Source organism: Elephas maximus, chromosome 14 (assembly GCF_024166365.1).
Source record: "Elephas maximus indicus isolate mEleMax1 chromosome 14, mEleMax1 primary haplotype, whole genome shotgun sequence".
NCBI classification, from domain to species: Eukaryota; Metazoa; Chordata; class Mammalia; order Proboscidea; family Elephantidae; genus Elephas; species Elephas maximus.
The window spans coordinates 39,462,632-39,476,186 of NC_064832.1; the positions used below are offsets into that span (position 1 = coordinate 39,462,632).

The 13,555-nt window shown below is 38.5% G+C and overlaps 1 protein-coding gene across 2 annotated transcripts in view; it reads left to right on the forward strand.

Annotated features, from left to right (window-relative positions):
• VWA8 (von Willebrand factor A domain containing 8) overlaps nt 1–13,555 on the forward strand; it is a 481,697-nt gene that overhangs the window by 102,049 nt on the left and 366,093 nt on the right. For both annotated transcript variants that reach the window (XM_049853196.1, XM_049853197.1), the window contains exons 8-9: nt 2,004–2,112; nt 4,527–4,631. In XM_049853196.1, the coding sequence (XP_049709153.1) occupies nt 2,004–2,112; nt 4,527–4,631 (214 nt within the window). The remainder of the gene's footprint in view (nt 1–2,003; nt 2,113–4,526; nt 4,632–13,555) is intronic.

Below are 13,555 nucleotides of genomic sequence, written 5' to 3' on the forward strand. Positions count from 1 at the left end.
GTGTTGCCCATTTATTCATTCAACAACTATTCCTTGAATAATTTTTCATTCTTAGGACCTGCGATAAGTCCTGGTGATAGGATTAATAATTTATAAGGGCTTCACAAAGGCATTGGTATTTGAGAGAAGTCCTAAAGAATGAAGATTTTGCCAGCTAGAGAATAGAATTAAGACATTCTAAGAAATTTTTTTAAAGGCATGTGACGTGAGAATGTGTGGCTTGTTCTTGGTATTGAGAGAGCTGGGAGATGACGCTAACAGTGTAGATTTTGGCCAGGTTGTGAAAAACTTAAGATATTTTGGCAGATATGGAAAATATACCTTTGTATCTAATGAATTTATGCATTTTTGAATGGAATATCATGATATAGAATCATTGTTTAATAAGATTTTAATAATAGGTATTATCTTTTTAGGTTAATATTTAACAAATTTGTATATTTTAAAACTATTAAATAGAAGGGCAAGGGATTGCGAATAGCTAGAGCAATTATGAAGAAGGGTAAAGTAGGAGGACTCATACTTCCTGATTTCAAAACATACTGTAAAGCTACAGTAATCAAAACAGCCTGGTACTAGTATAATAATTGACATATAGATCAATGGAATAGAACTGAGAGTCCAGAATAAATCTGTGGACTCTCATGGTCAACTTATTTTAGTTAAGGATGCTAAGTCTATTTAGTAGGGAAAGAACAGTCTTTTCAACAAATTGTGCTAGGAAAATTGAATTTCTGTATACAGATGAATAAATCAGGATCCGTGCCTCACACCATACATAAAAACCAATTCAGATGGATCAAGGATCTAAATATGAAAATTAGAACCATAAAATTCTTAGAAGAAAATGTAGGGGCGAGACTGTGGGTTCTAGTTTTTAATGATGAATTATCAGATGTGGCACCAAAAGCATGAGCAAAAAAAAAAAAGATAAATGGGGGCTCATAAAAATTAAATACTTTTGTTCGTCAAAGGATTTTATCAACAAAGTGAAGATACAACCTGCATATTGGGGGAGAATTTCGAGGAACTGTATATGCAGTAAAGGTATAATATCCAAAATATGTATAAAATGTCTACAACTTTACAACAAAAAGACAAATAACCCATCAAAAAATGGGTAGAGAACTTGAACAGACATTTCATCAAAGAAGATGTTCAGGTGGCCAACAAGCACATGAAAATGTGTTCAACGTCAACCATTAGGGAGATGCAAATGAAAACCACAATGAGATACTACCTCACCCCCAATAGATGATTAAATTGTGGTAGCAATGACGAAAAACAAAACAAAACAACAGGTGTTGACGAGATTGTGAAGAAGCTGGAATCCTCATCCATTGTTGGTGGGAATGTAAAATGGTACAGCTGACAGTTTGACGGTTCCTCAAAAAATTGAACATAGAATTGCCACATGACCAGTAATCTCAATCCTAGGTATATAGCCAGAAGAAGTGAAAGCAAGAACACAAACAGAAACTTATACACCGGTGTTTACTGCAGCACTTTTCACGCTAGCTAAAAGATGGAAACCACCGAAATGTCCATCACCAGATGAATGAATAAGCAAAATATGGTATATACATACAATGAAATATTACTCAGCCATAAAAAGAAATGAAATCCTGATATATACCACCACATGGATAAACCTAGAAAACATCATGCTGAGTGAAATAACTCAGTCACGAAAGGACAAGTACTGTATGATCTCACTTATATGAAACAAGCAAATATATAGGAATGAAAGATTATTAGTGGTTAGCACGGGTGGGAGGAAGAGGAAGGGGGTACTTTTTGCTTTGCTGGCATTGAGTTTCTGTGAAAGATGGTAGAATAACTTGGAAAAAGATAGTGACAAAGGTTGTACAACATGAAGAATCTAATCAATGTTACTGAATTGTACATGTGAAAATTGTTGAATTGGTGAAGGTTTTGTTGTATATATTTTCACCACACACAAAAAAATTAGAATAAAAACGTAATACTATTTTTCCCCCTAGAGTTTCTCAGCTTTTGTCCTTTGCCACAACTCTCTGTTCCCAAGAATCTTCTACTCTTGGACTTCCAGATTTTCCTTTAGATAGTTTACCAGCTGCAGTTCAAATCCTGGTATGTATGAAATCAAGTAATGACTGGTATACCCAAATGTGGCCAAGAAAATTTGAAAGTGAATCATGGGGGATTAATTATTTCAGTTTGCTTTGTTATATTGCTCTGTAAATAATGCAAGGACTGAGATTCGTTTGCTGTGTAGTGCAGTGAACTGTACAGAGACCAAGGACATGTTTTGAGCCCTTGAGAGCTTGCAGACTTGGTATGTAGGGGAGATAGGTATGCAGTCTCAGGTAGAAGTTCTGTAGAGGCAAGAAAGGCTTCATTTAGCCTGATCACATGGAAGTATGCTGCAGTGTAAATTATGCTCAGGGTTTCCCAACCTGAGGCAGGGGAGCTGGGGCTTTCATACTCCAGTACCCATCAGTCATTGATTAATGGTCACCCCAAAAACCAAAATCAAACCTGTTGCCATCAAGTCAATTCTGACTCATAGTGACCCTAAAGGACAGGGTAGAACTGCCTCATAGAGTTTCCAAGGAGTGCCTGGTGGATTCAGACTGCTGACCTTTTGGTTAGCAGCCATAGCAGTTAACCACTATGCCACAGGAGGGATAAATTCCTGGACAGTTTTTCCTGGCCTGTTAGCAAAATAGGCTCCAGGAGCTCAAGGGCAGTCTTCTAAAAAGGACCTGCAGGATCTGGCTGTTGGAAGGGAAAGCTGGGCACACAGAAAGGGTAAAAATGGACCCCAGAGGATTTGGTTAAGTATAGACATTGACCACTACCGTTTCATGAAAGGCGTGACAGTAGAGTCTGGAGGCACGGAAAGGTCTTCTAGGCAGAGGGAACCAACCCATTGCTGTCGAGTCGATTCCAACTCATAGTGATTCTATAGGACAGAGTAGGACTGCCCCATAGGGTTGCCTAGGCTGTAAATCTTTATGGAAGCAGACTGCCACACCTTTCTCCCATGGAACGGCTGGTGGGTTTGAGTTGCTGACCTTTTGGTTAGCAGCTGAGTGCTTTGACTAATGTACCACCAGGGCACCAGCATGTGCAAAGGTGTTAATTATGAAAGGACCTGGTATGTTTGGAGAATGATAAAAAGTATATCCCTGGAGCAAGTGTGTGTGTGTGATAAATAGAGAGGTTAGAACCCTATTGTGAAGTGTTTTGCAATGGCGAATGACGTCTGGATTTTATGCTATGGCAGAAGTGGACCATCAGACATTATTAAGTAGGTGGGTTGTGAGATGACCAGATTTACGTTTTAGGAAGACACCTCTGTTGGCAATGAGGAGGGATGGGGAGAGCCTGCATGTTTGGGGAGAGGGGGAGCGTATGGGAGGCTATTCCTTCTAATAGTCAGTGAGAGATGCTGCTAAGGAGAGCTTGATCCCAGGCAGTGGGCATACCGGTGGCTTAGGCATAAGCTTATTTTTAAACTGTGTTTTTTTTATTTTCTCCCCTGTGAGTCAGTGAGTCAGATTTCCCAGGTACTGTTTTAGGCTGCCCTATACATTAAAAAAAAAAAAAAAAAAATTTTTTTTTTTTAATATATCCAGAACATGTTTCTTCTCCCATTTATAAAATCTTCTACTTTTTGTTTTTTTGTTATTGCTGTTTTATTTTATTTTACTCAAAGCTTTTTCTTTGATAATTCTCAAATCTAAAAAAAAAAAAAAAGTCGAAAAATAGTAAAATGGACACCAGTGTCTAATCCCTCCGCACAGAGTCACCAGTTGTTACATACTGCCACATTTGTTCTCTTTCTACCTATCTTTTTCTGAACTATTTAAAAGTAAGTGTATTCAGTACCCTTAAATATTTTAGCGTGCATCTTGTAGGAATTAAGAAATTCTTTTATGTAACAAGAATACCAGTATCATATTCCTCAGAATATTGACAGTAATTCCATAATTCCCTAATTTTTCCTTCCAATAGTCTCTTTAAAGTAGGGTGAACAGGCTTTAGAGAACAGTTTGATTTGGGGGAGAGATTTGAGGCTAATGAACATGTTGTAACTCTGTAGTTGTAATGGTGAGGCTAGGTGCAATCAGATGAGATTAACTCAGGTTAGGAATAACGGAGGAGAAGGTAATCAGGGATGGGTAGAGTAGGGAAGTGCGTTCAGGTGCAGAGATGTTGAATGGAATAGTCACCTTTAATGGGTCATTAGGGGTTAAAGTCTAGAGATCAAGAGAGATCAGAGGTAGAAACAGAGATGTGGGAGCCATCACCGCATAGGCAGTAGTTGGAAAGTGGGAGGGGGTGAGGTTACCCAGGGGAAAGATGTGGAACAGGAAGAGAAAAGAGTGAACCTTTGCTTCTGTAGACTTCTGGAAAATTTCAGAAACCTATTGATTATTTTTTTATAAGGCTATTTTAATATCTATGACCATTTTAGATAAATTCTCTTTGATTATTTGAAATGTTCGTCATTCCTATATGTTTTTGCTCCTAAATAGGATTCCTTTCCTATGATGTCAATTAAACATGCAATCCAACGGCTTTATCCATATACTATATTATTAGGACATGAAGGGAAGATGGCTGTTGAAGGCGTTTTACAAGTGAGTACCTGAATTCCTTTCCCCTCTTCCCTTTCTTTGTTATCCTTTTGCCATTTTCCCATCTCTTTCCTTTCCTTCCCATGTTCCCATCTCTCCCTTCCCTGTCTTTCCTCCCTTTCTCTCCTCCTCAGGTCCCTTACCTATCTTTCTTCCCTGCCTTTGCCTTTATTTCTCTTTTTTTCTAGGCATGGAGGCATTGGAGTGCCCATGATGAGGAAGCAGCGATTGGGGAGTGAGCATAGAGGTGGCTTGTGTGGTTGGGAGCTTGGTTACGTTGAACACATAAGGAAACAATTGCACAAATAAGTGAATAGATTGATAATAATAATAAGAGGTATGTTTCTCACTGTTGGAAAAGGAATTTATAAACATTCAAAGAGGGAAGGCAAGAAAGAACCCTGAGATGTTGGATTGGAATTGGAGATACTGGTATGAACTCCTGTTTTTTTCAGTAATACATAAGCAGATACATATAGATAGTATGTGTTTGTATACACACACACACACACACACACACACACAGAAACATTTTCTAGCTCCTAAAAGAGCCTAAAAACAATGACACCCCAGTAGCAGTGATTATACCAAGTACCTGGATGGATATTGTTTTCTAAATACCATGCTCCTCTGAAAGGAATCAGGATTCCTTGGAAGAAGAGTTAATTTGAGGTTTGGGGCAGGGAAATTACAAGATGAGCCTGGGACATCTTTTTGTATCAGAAAGTAAGGAAATGTTCAACAAATGATTTTAACATGTCACAATGACAGAGGAGCCAGCTCGACGTGGCTCCCGCTGTCCCAACTGTGGAACAATTTGAGCATCAAAAAAAAAAAAAAAATGATAAGAATTGATTATAATACACTGAATAAAATAGGAACCCATGAATAAATACATACATGGGGGAGAAAGAAAAACTCTTCCTTAGTATAGAATGCTACTAATAAATATAAAAGCAATTATAGAAATAGAAAAATCACCATTTGGCAACCATCAGAGTGGTGGTTAATTTAGGTGGAAGTTATCAACGGATATTAAGACTGGGGGGTTTATGAGGAACAGGAAGTTGGTATAATCTCAGGATGTCTTCTATGAAATATACAATTGATTGAAAAACTGAAAAATGGTGTTTTTATAGTAAACGCCAACTTGACCAGGTGGTAGGACAAATGAATATCACGTATCTCCTGAGTGCTGCACAGAGAAAAGCTCTGCCTCATATCAAGAGAATTTCTGCTCAGAATTCATGGTGTGAGAGTGGCTATAAGGAAATAGTGCATGGGCCTACATTGAGGGACATTGTACAGAGTGAAAGGCCTTCATTCTTTAAAACTGTCAAGGCCATGAAAGATAAGGGAAAACTGAAGAATTGTCCTAGGTTGAAGAAGACTGAAGAGATATAATAGCTAAATGCACCGTAAGTTCCTGGATTGGATTCTGGACCAGACAGGAAAAAGTGATATTGTTGGCACAGTTGGCAAAACTTGAATAGAACCTGCGGTTTATCCAGTAGAATTATATCAGTGTCGATTTCCTGGTTTGGAGACTTACTGAACGAGAGGGAAAGCATCAAAAGAAAATGGCAGAAATGCACAGAGTCACTGTACTAAAAAGAATTGGTTGACATTCTGCCATTTCAGGATGTAGCATATGATCAGGAACCGATAGTACTGAAGGAAGAGGTCCAAGCTGCATTGAAGGAATTGGGGAAAAACAAGGATCCAGGAACTGACGGAATACCGACTGAGATGTTTCAGTATATGGACACAGCGCTGGAACTGCTCACGCATCTATGCCAAGAAGTTTGGAAGACAGCTACCTGGCCAACCAACTGAAAGAGATCCATATTTAAGCCTATTCCAAAGAAAGGTGATCCAATGAAATGCAGAAGTTATTGAACAAGAGCATTAATAGCACAAGCAAAATTTTGCTGAAGATCATTCAAAAGGGGCTGCAACAGTATATCGACAGGGAACTGCCAGAAGTTCAAGCTGGATTCAGAAGGGGATGTGGAACCAGGGATGTCATTGCTGATGTCAGATGAATCGTGCCTGAAAGCAGAGAATACTAGAAAGATGTTTACTTGTGTTTTATTGGCTATGCAAAGGCATTCAACTGTGGGGATTATAACAAATTATGGATAATATTGCAAAGAATGGGCGTTCCAGAACACTTAATTGTGCTCATGAGTAACCTGTACATAGATCAAGAGGCAGTCGTTTGAACAGAACAAGGGGAGATACCACGTGGTTTAAAGTCAGAAAAGGTGTGGGTCAGGGTTGTATCCTTTCAGCGTACTTATTCAGCCTGTATGCTGAGCAAATAATCTGAGAAGCTGGACTATATGAAGAAAACATGACACCTGGATTGATGGAAGACTCATTAATAACCTGTGTTATGCAGATGACACAACCTTGCTTGCTGACAGTGAAGAAGACTTGATGAAGATCAAAGACTACAGCTTTCACTATGGATTATACCTCAACACAAATAAAACAAAAATCCTCATACAACTGGACCAATAAGCAACATCATGATAAGTGGAGAAAATGCTGAAGTTTTCAAGGATTTCATTTTACGTGAATCCACAATCAACATCCATGGAAGCAGCAGTCAAGAAATCAAACAACATATTGCACTGGGCAGATCTGCTGCATAAGACCTCTTTAAAGTGTTGAAAAGTAAGGATCTCATTTTGGGAACTAAGGTGTGCCTGACCCAAGCCATGGTGTTTTCAATTATCTCATATGCATGTGAAAACTGGACAATGAATAAGGAAGACCAAACAAGAACTGATGCAATTAAATTATGGTATTGGTGAAGAATATTGAATACCATGGTCTGCCAGAAGAAGGAACAAGTCTGTCTTGGAAGCGATATGGCCAGAGTGCTCCTTGGAAGTGAGGATAGCGAGACTTCATCTCACATACTTTGGACAAGTTATCTGGAGGGACTTGTCCCTGGAGAAGGGCATTGTGGTTGGTAAAGCAGAGGGTCATCAAAAAAGAGGAAGACCCTCGATGAGATGGATTGACACAGTAGCTGCAACAATGAATTCAAAAATAGCAAGGATTGTGAGAATGGCACAGGACTAGGCAGTGTTTTGTTGTGTTGTACATAGGGTTGCTAATGAGGCGGAATTGACTTGATAGCACCTAACAACCACAACACGTTGGCCAAAATGCTTGTTTTGGGGAAATACATCTTGGTATGGTTAGAGATGATGGGACATCATATGCTCAGCTTGCTCTGAAATATTTCAGAAAAAAGACTAATGACTTTGTGTGTGTGTGTGTGTGTGTGTGAGAGAGAGAGAGAGAATGGGTAAGAGGAAAGGAACAAATGTGGTAAAATGTTAACAATTGGGAAATCTGTGTGAAGGTGAAATAGTTGTTCTTTGTACTACTGTCTTGCAACTTTCCTGTAAGTTTGAAGTTATTTCATGTTAAACTTTTTAAAAAGTGAATATTCATTTTAACACTAAATTGAATTTTATCTACCTGTAACTTAAATTATTACTTGAAAAGCAAGCATTTTATGTAAAGCTGAAAAATGTTATAGTGATACCATTTAAACTAATGAATTTTTACCAGGAGTGGTTTATAATACATGGGGCATAGTTTTTAAATACATGTGGGATAATGTCCTCATTACATAATTAACCTTTGTGTTTTCTAAGGTGCCAGTCACATGCACTGTATCTTATAACTGTTTATTTGAAAGTGCTGACCCTTAGTGAGGTTTATTGACTCATTCAAATTAATTCCTTTTTAGTGAAAGGAATTTTTTTTTTCTTGTAGTTTTGCCTTTGGCTCAAAGTACAGATTTATTTCTAAGTACTAGGTAGAATGTGAACACTAAGGTATCTTCATTTTCTGGAGGCCAGGATTTTATAGCCTTAAGCATATGGAATGGCATTTCTTTCTCCCTTACCTTAAAATCTACACAGAATCTTTGGGAGTACAGAAATATCCTCTTTATAGCTAATAATAATGAGAAGAACTCAGAAGAATAGAACATTAGATTCTAGTTACTTCAGTGAGATTTTTTGCAGACAGCTAGCCAAAGAACCCAAAGAAACAATATTTTCATTGATTGGTGATGTTAATAGTAATCATAGCTCTTCCTCATATATGCTGAGAAGTGTAGTCAGGGACAGAAAAGCAGAAGCAAGGGGGAAACAATGGTCAAGAAAGAGGTGAAAGAAAGTAGAAGAAACAGCATAGAATAGAAGCAGGGCTGGGGCCAGTGAATAGCACGTGTGTGTGTGTGTGCGTGCGTGTCTGTGTGTAAGAGAGAAAGAGAAGGATAGAGGGAAGAAATGGGGGATAGAAGGGAGGGAACGCGGAAGGATGTTAAGGGGGTAGTGAAGAACCATTTGAAATGGGGAATGGAGAAATCGGTTCATAGGCCCAAGAAGTGAGGAAACTACCATCTTCTGATTATACAGTTCACTTCAAGTTTTATTCTAGGTACTGCAAAAAGTAGAACTAGAACTCATTTTAATTTAATCAACATCTGAGCTAAATTGCAACTGAAGTAGAGCACCTAGTGTTGAAGATAACAGGCTGTGATTCCAGGTGAGCTCCCTCAGTGCCCCACAGACATCCTGGAACAAGGGCAGATACCGAGGGAGGAAGAAACTGTCACAGACATCTGTGATAAAATGAAGCTATGTCAAGTTTTTATGACATAACTGAGAGAAGATATTCATTGTCTGCATAAGCCAGTTACAAACAAAGGTCTTTATTTTTCTGAAGAAAACCACTTTGATCGATGTGTTTCAGGTCTCTAATTTCAAAATTAGTTACACGAATTATATGAAGTTACAGAACACCTTTAAAATGTTTAATTTTCTAAAGAAGGTAGCTGGTATTGCTTGATTTTGTTTGACTTATTTTGACTTAATAATGAAAGAAAACATAGGAAAATGACTGAGGGTCCATGTAACAAATATAAATTATTTTAAATTTGATTTTAAAGTAGAATTTATTTAAAAAGAAAAAAAGGAAAAACGAAGGATTGGTATTAAGGGAAGAAAAAGGGTCGTTGTCTTCTCTTGCCTTAATTATGTGAAGGGCTAGTTAATGCAGAATGCTTGCACTTTTCCAACTCCTTAGTAGATAGTCAGACGGGGGGTTGAGTCTATTTGACTAAGTTTAATAAAGAACTTTCTTATTGTAAGAACTTTGTACACTGATACATACAACCAGATTTGATTGTTAAATCTCTCCTTTAAGAATGGAAAAGTCTACTGATTGGTATAAATCTTTATTGACTGTTCTGGGGCAGACTATCACTCAGAGTTTCTAAAATTTCCTCAAAGTATTATTTCAAACTACTGTTCATAGATGAATAAAATATTCCTTATCTCCAAATAATCCTGAACTAGGAAAGGCAAAAATTAGTATTGCTGATTTTGCAAAAAATGTGGAATTAAAGAATAGAAATATCTATTTAGTATAAGGAAATCCTGGTGGCTAGTGGTTAAGAGCTATGGCTGCTAACCAAAAGGTCGGCAGTTTGAATCTACCAGGTGCCCCTTGGAAACTCCACGGGGCAGTTCTGCTCTGTCCTGTTGGGTTGCTATGAGTAAGAATCGACTTGATGGCAGTGGGTTGGGTTTTGGTTTGATTTAGTATGACAGCAAATCATGAACGTATATATGTACATACAATAATTTTTCCTTGATAAACAATACCTATTGTTTTCTGACCCACATTGTCATGGAAATTACTGAATAGTTACATATGAGCTATGTATCTATTTGAGTTGCTGTGTAATCACTTAATTAAACTATTTTTAAGGAAAAATTATTACTTGAGGAAAATGCAGTTAGCTAAAATTCAAAAACCTTTTTCCTAACAAGCTATAAAAATAACTGAGATGACTTTATCCAAACAGTGCTCATTATGATGTTCTGTAGTTATAAGTTCATTTCTGGCTTTTAGTTAAGAGTATCTTAAAGAAAATACTCAGTTCTAAATTTGGTATACTTTGGTATGCTTTGTCACAATAGAGTAACAAATACATCTAGACTTCTAGTACCATGGAGCCCTGGTGGTGTAGTGGTTAAGAGCTCAGCTGCTAACCAAAAGGTTGGCAGTTCACATCTACCAGCTACTCTTTGGAAACCCTATGGGGCAGTTTTACTTTGTCCTGTAGGGTCGCTATGAATTGGAATTGACTTGACGACAATGAGTTTCAGATATTTCTAGTACCGTATTTTGGTTTCACTCCTCCTTAGGTAGGACTCCATTATAACAATGGCTAAGTTAATAAATTCCCTTGGGGATTTGGAAAGAATTGTGTCTCTACTTATCCATTGATAAACTTGGAAGGATCTTGTGTTAGTGTTTTCATTTCAATTCAACAAGCATTAACTGAGCATTCAATATTTGGTACATGATTATATGAATGCAGTAATCTGGGCATACAGAACTGAATACAATCTGTTCTCTGCTCCTGAAGAACTTAAAGTCTGGTTGTACATCAGACATGCAAATAATTATCTATTTCGGTGTAATGATTTTATAGCAGTATAGCATAATGAATGGGAGCCCTGGTGACACAGTGGTTAAGCGTTTGGCTGCTAGCTGGAAATTCAATGATTCAAACCCACCAGCCACTCTGCTGGAGAAAGATGTGGCAGTCTGTTTCCATAAAGATTACAGCCTTGGAAGCCATATGGGGCAATTCTACTCTGTCCTGTAACAATACTGTGAGTCAGAATTGACTTGGTGGCAGTGGTTTTTTTGTCTGTTTGCTTGTTTTATATCATAATGATGAATAACTCTGGTGAAAACCCATAAAGACCAAGAGTAGAGTAGGCAGTGAAAATAGGGATTGAATGGACATAAGAAATGTTTCAGAGATGGAATAATAGGCCTTATTAATGGAGAAAATATGGGTAGGATAGGTGGCTGTGAGAGAAAACACAAAGTCCAGAATGTTCATGAATCATACTGTGGACAACTGAGATGGCCATTAATTAATATGAAAACATGGAGAAGAGGAGCACATTTGGGGTGGGAACTCAATAATTCAATACAGTGTTGGTGAGCTGGTTGGTTGCACATCAGACATGCAGGCATGTGGTCCTTTTGAATCTCAGGTTCCCCGGTGGGTTTGTCTAGCAGACCTGCAAATACCGATTTGAATCTGAGACAGCTCTAGGGGCTCCACAGCAGGGTTTTGGGGTATCCCCTGTGTTGTCCTGCATGAATGTGCCATATTGCCTCCACCCGAGCTATTTTGATATTAAAGCTAAATACTTGGGAATCATTAATGCCTGGCTGTTAGTTGAATTCATGGAGATGGAGGAGAGACCCTAAATCCACTGCCGTCGAGTCCATTCTGACTCATAGCGACCCTATAGGACAGAGTAGAACTGCCTCATAGAGTTTCCAAGGAGCACCTGGCAGATTCGAACTGCCAACCTTTTGGTCAGCAGCCGTAGCACTTAACCACTACGCCACCAGGGTTTCCGAGAGACCCTGATGGGAACATATATAGTTACAAGAAAAACTGAAGACTGAGTCCTGAAAGCACTAGCATTTTAAGGAATGGACAAGTTGGGAAGGAACCTTCAAATTAGACAGATGGAAGGAGAACAGCAGAGAGTGTTATCAGTGGAGCATTGGCAGAGACAGTTTCAAGAAGAAAGTAATGGCAATAGTTTCAGATGCTGCAGAGAGGTCTTGTTGAATGAAGACTTTATTCAGTCAAAAAAGATTATCCATTCCATCCATCGATACTTCCATCCATTCACCTAGCCAGACACTATTGTGCTGAAGATACAGCAGTAAGCAAAATGGACTAAAGCCTCTACCTTTATTTTTTTCGTGAAGGACAACAGTCAACCAATCAATCAATCAATGAAGTAAGGAAGTAAATAAATACTTATGTATGATGGTTAAGGTTATGTGTCAATTTGGCTGGGCCATGATCCTCTGTGTTTTGGCAATTATGATGTAGTTTGGCAGCTAAGTAATGATGTCATCAATTCCATGATGCGATCTGCTAAGAACAGCCAGTCAGTTGAAAGGGAGTTTCCTTGGGGGTGTGGCCTGCCTACAGCATATAAATGGATGTTCCAACAAGGCTCTCACTCTGGATCCTGCATCCAGCTTGTCATCATCTGACCTCCAGTTCTTGGGACTTGGGACTTCTCAGCCTCTGCAACTGTGTGAGCCATTTCCTTGAGATAAATCTGTGTGTGTGTGTGTGTATAAAAAAACCAAACCCAGTGGCATCGAGTCAATTTCGATTCATAGCGACCCTATAGGACAGAGTAGAACTGCCCCATAGAGTTTCCAAGGAGCGCCTGACTGATTTGAACTGCTAACCCTTTGGTTAGCAGCCATAGCATTTAACCACTGTGCCACCAGGGTTTCCCTCTGTGTTTTTTTTTTTTTTTTTTTATGTATAATATATGTATTTCACTGGTTTTGCTTTTCTAGAAAACCCAGCCTAAGAAGGTAAGGCATATAGTATGTCAACTGAGACAAATTGAAAAAAAGATGCCCTCACTGAGAAGATGACATTTGAATAAAGATCTGAAGGAGGAAGAGTGAGTCCTGGGGAGGAAAACATTTCAGGCTGAGAGAATAAGAGTTCTGAGGCAGGAGCATGACTGGCAACAGCAAAAGACTGTGTAATGGGGACAGAATGAGTGAAGGAGAGATTAGTAGATGAGATAAAAAGATAAAGGAGGTCAGATGGTAGAGGGCTGTGTAGGCCATTGGGAGAACTTCTTTCAGTGAGATGGAAAGCTATGAGAAGGTTTTGAACAGAGAAGTGGCTTCTGTAGCTGAACAATTTAACAGGCTCACTCTGCCTGCTGAGTAGACAATAGATGGTGGAGGGAAAGGATGAAAACAGGGAAAAACCAATTAGGAGATTGTTGTTGTATTCTGATTGAGAG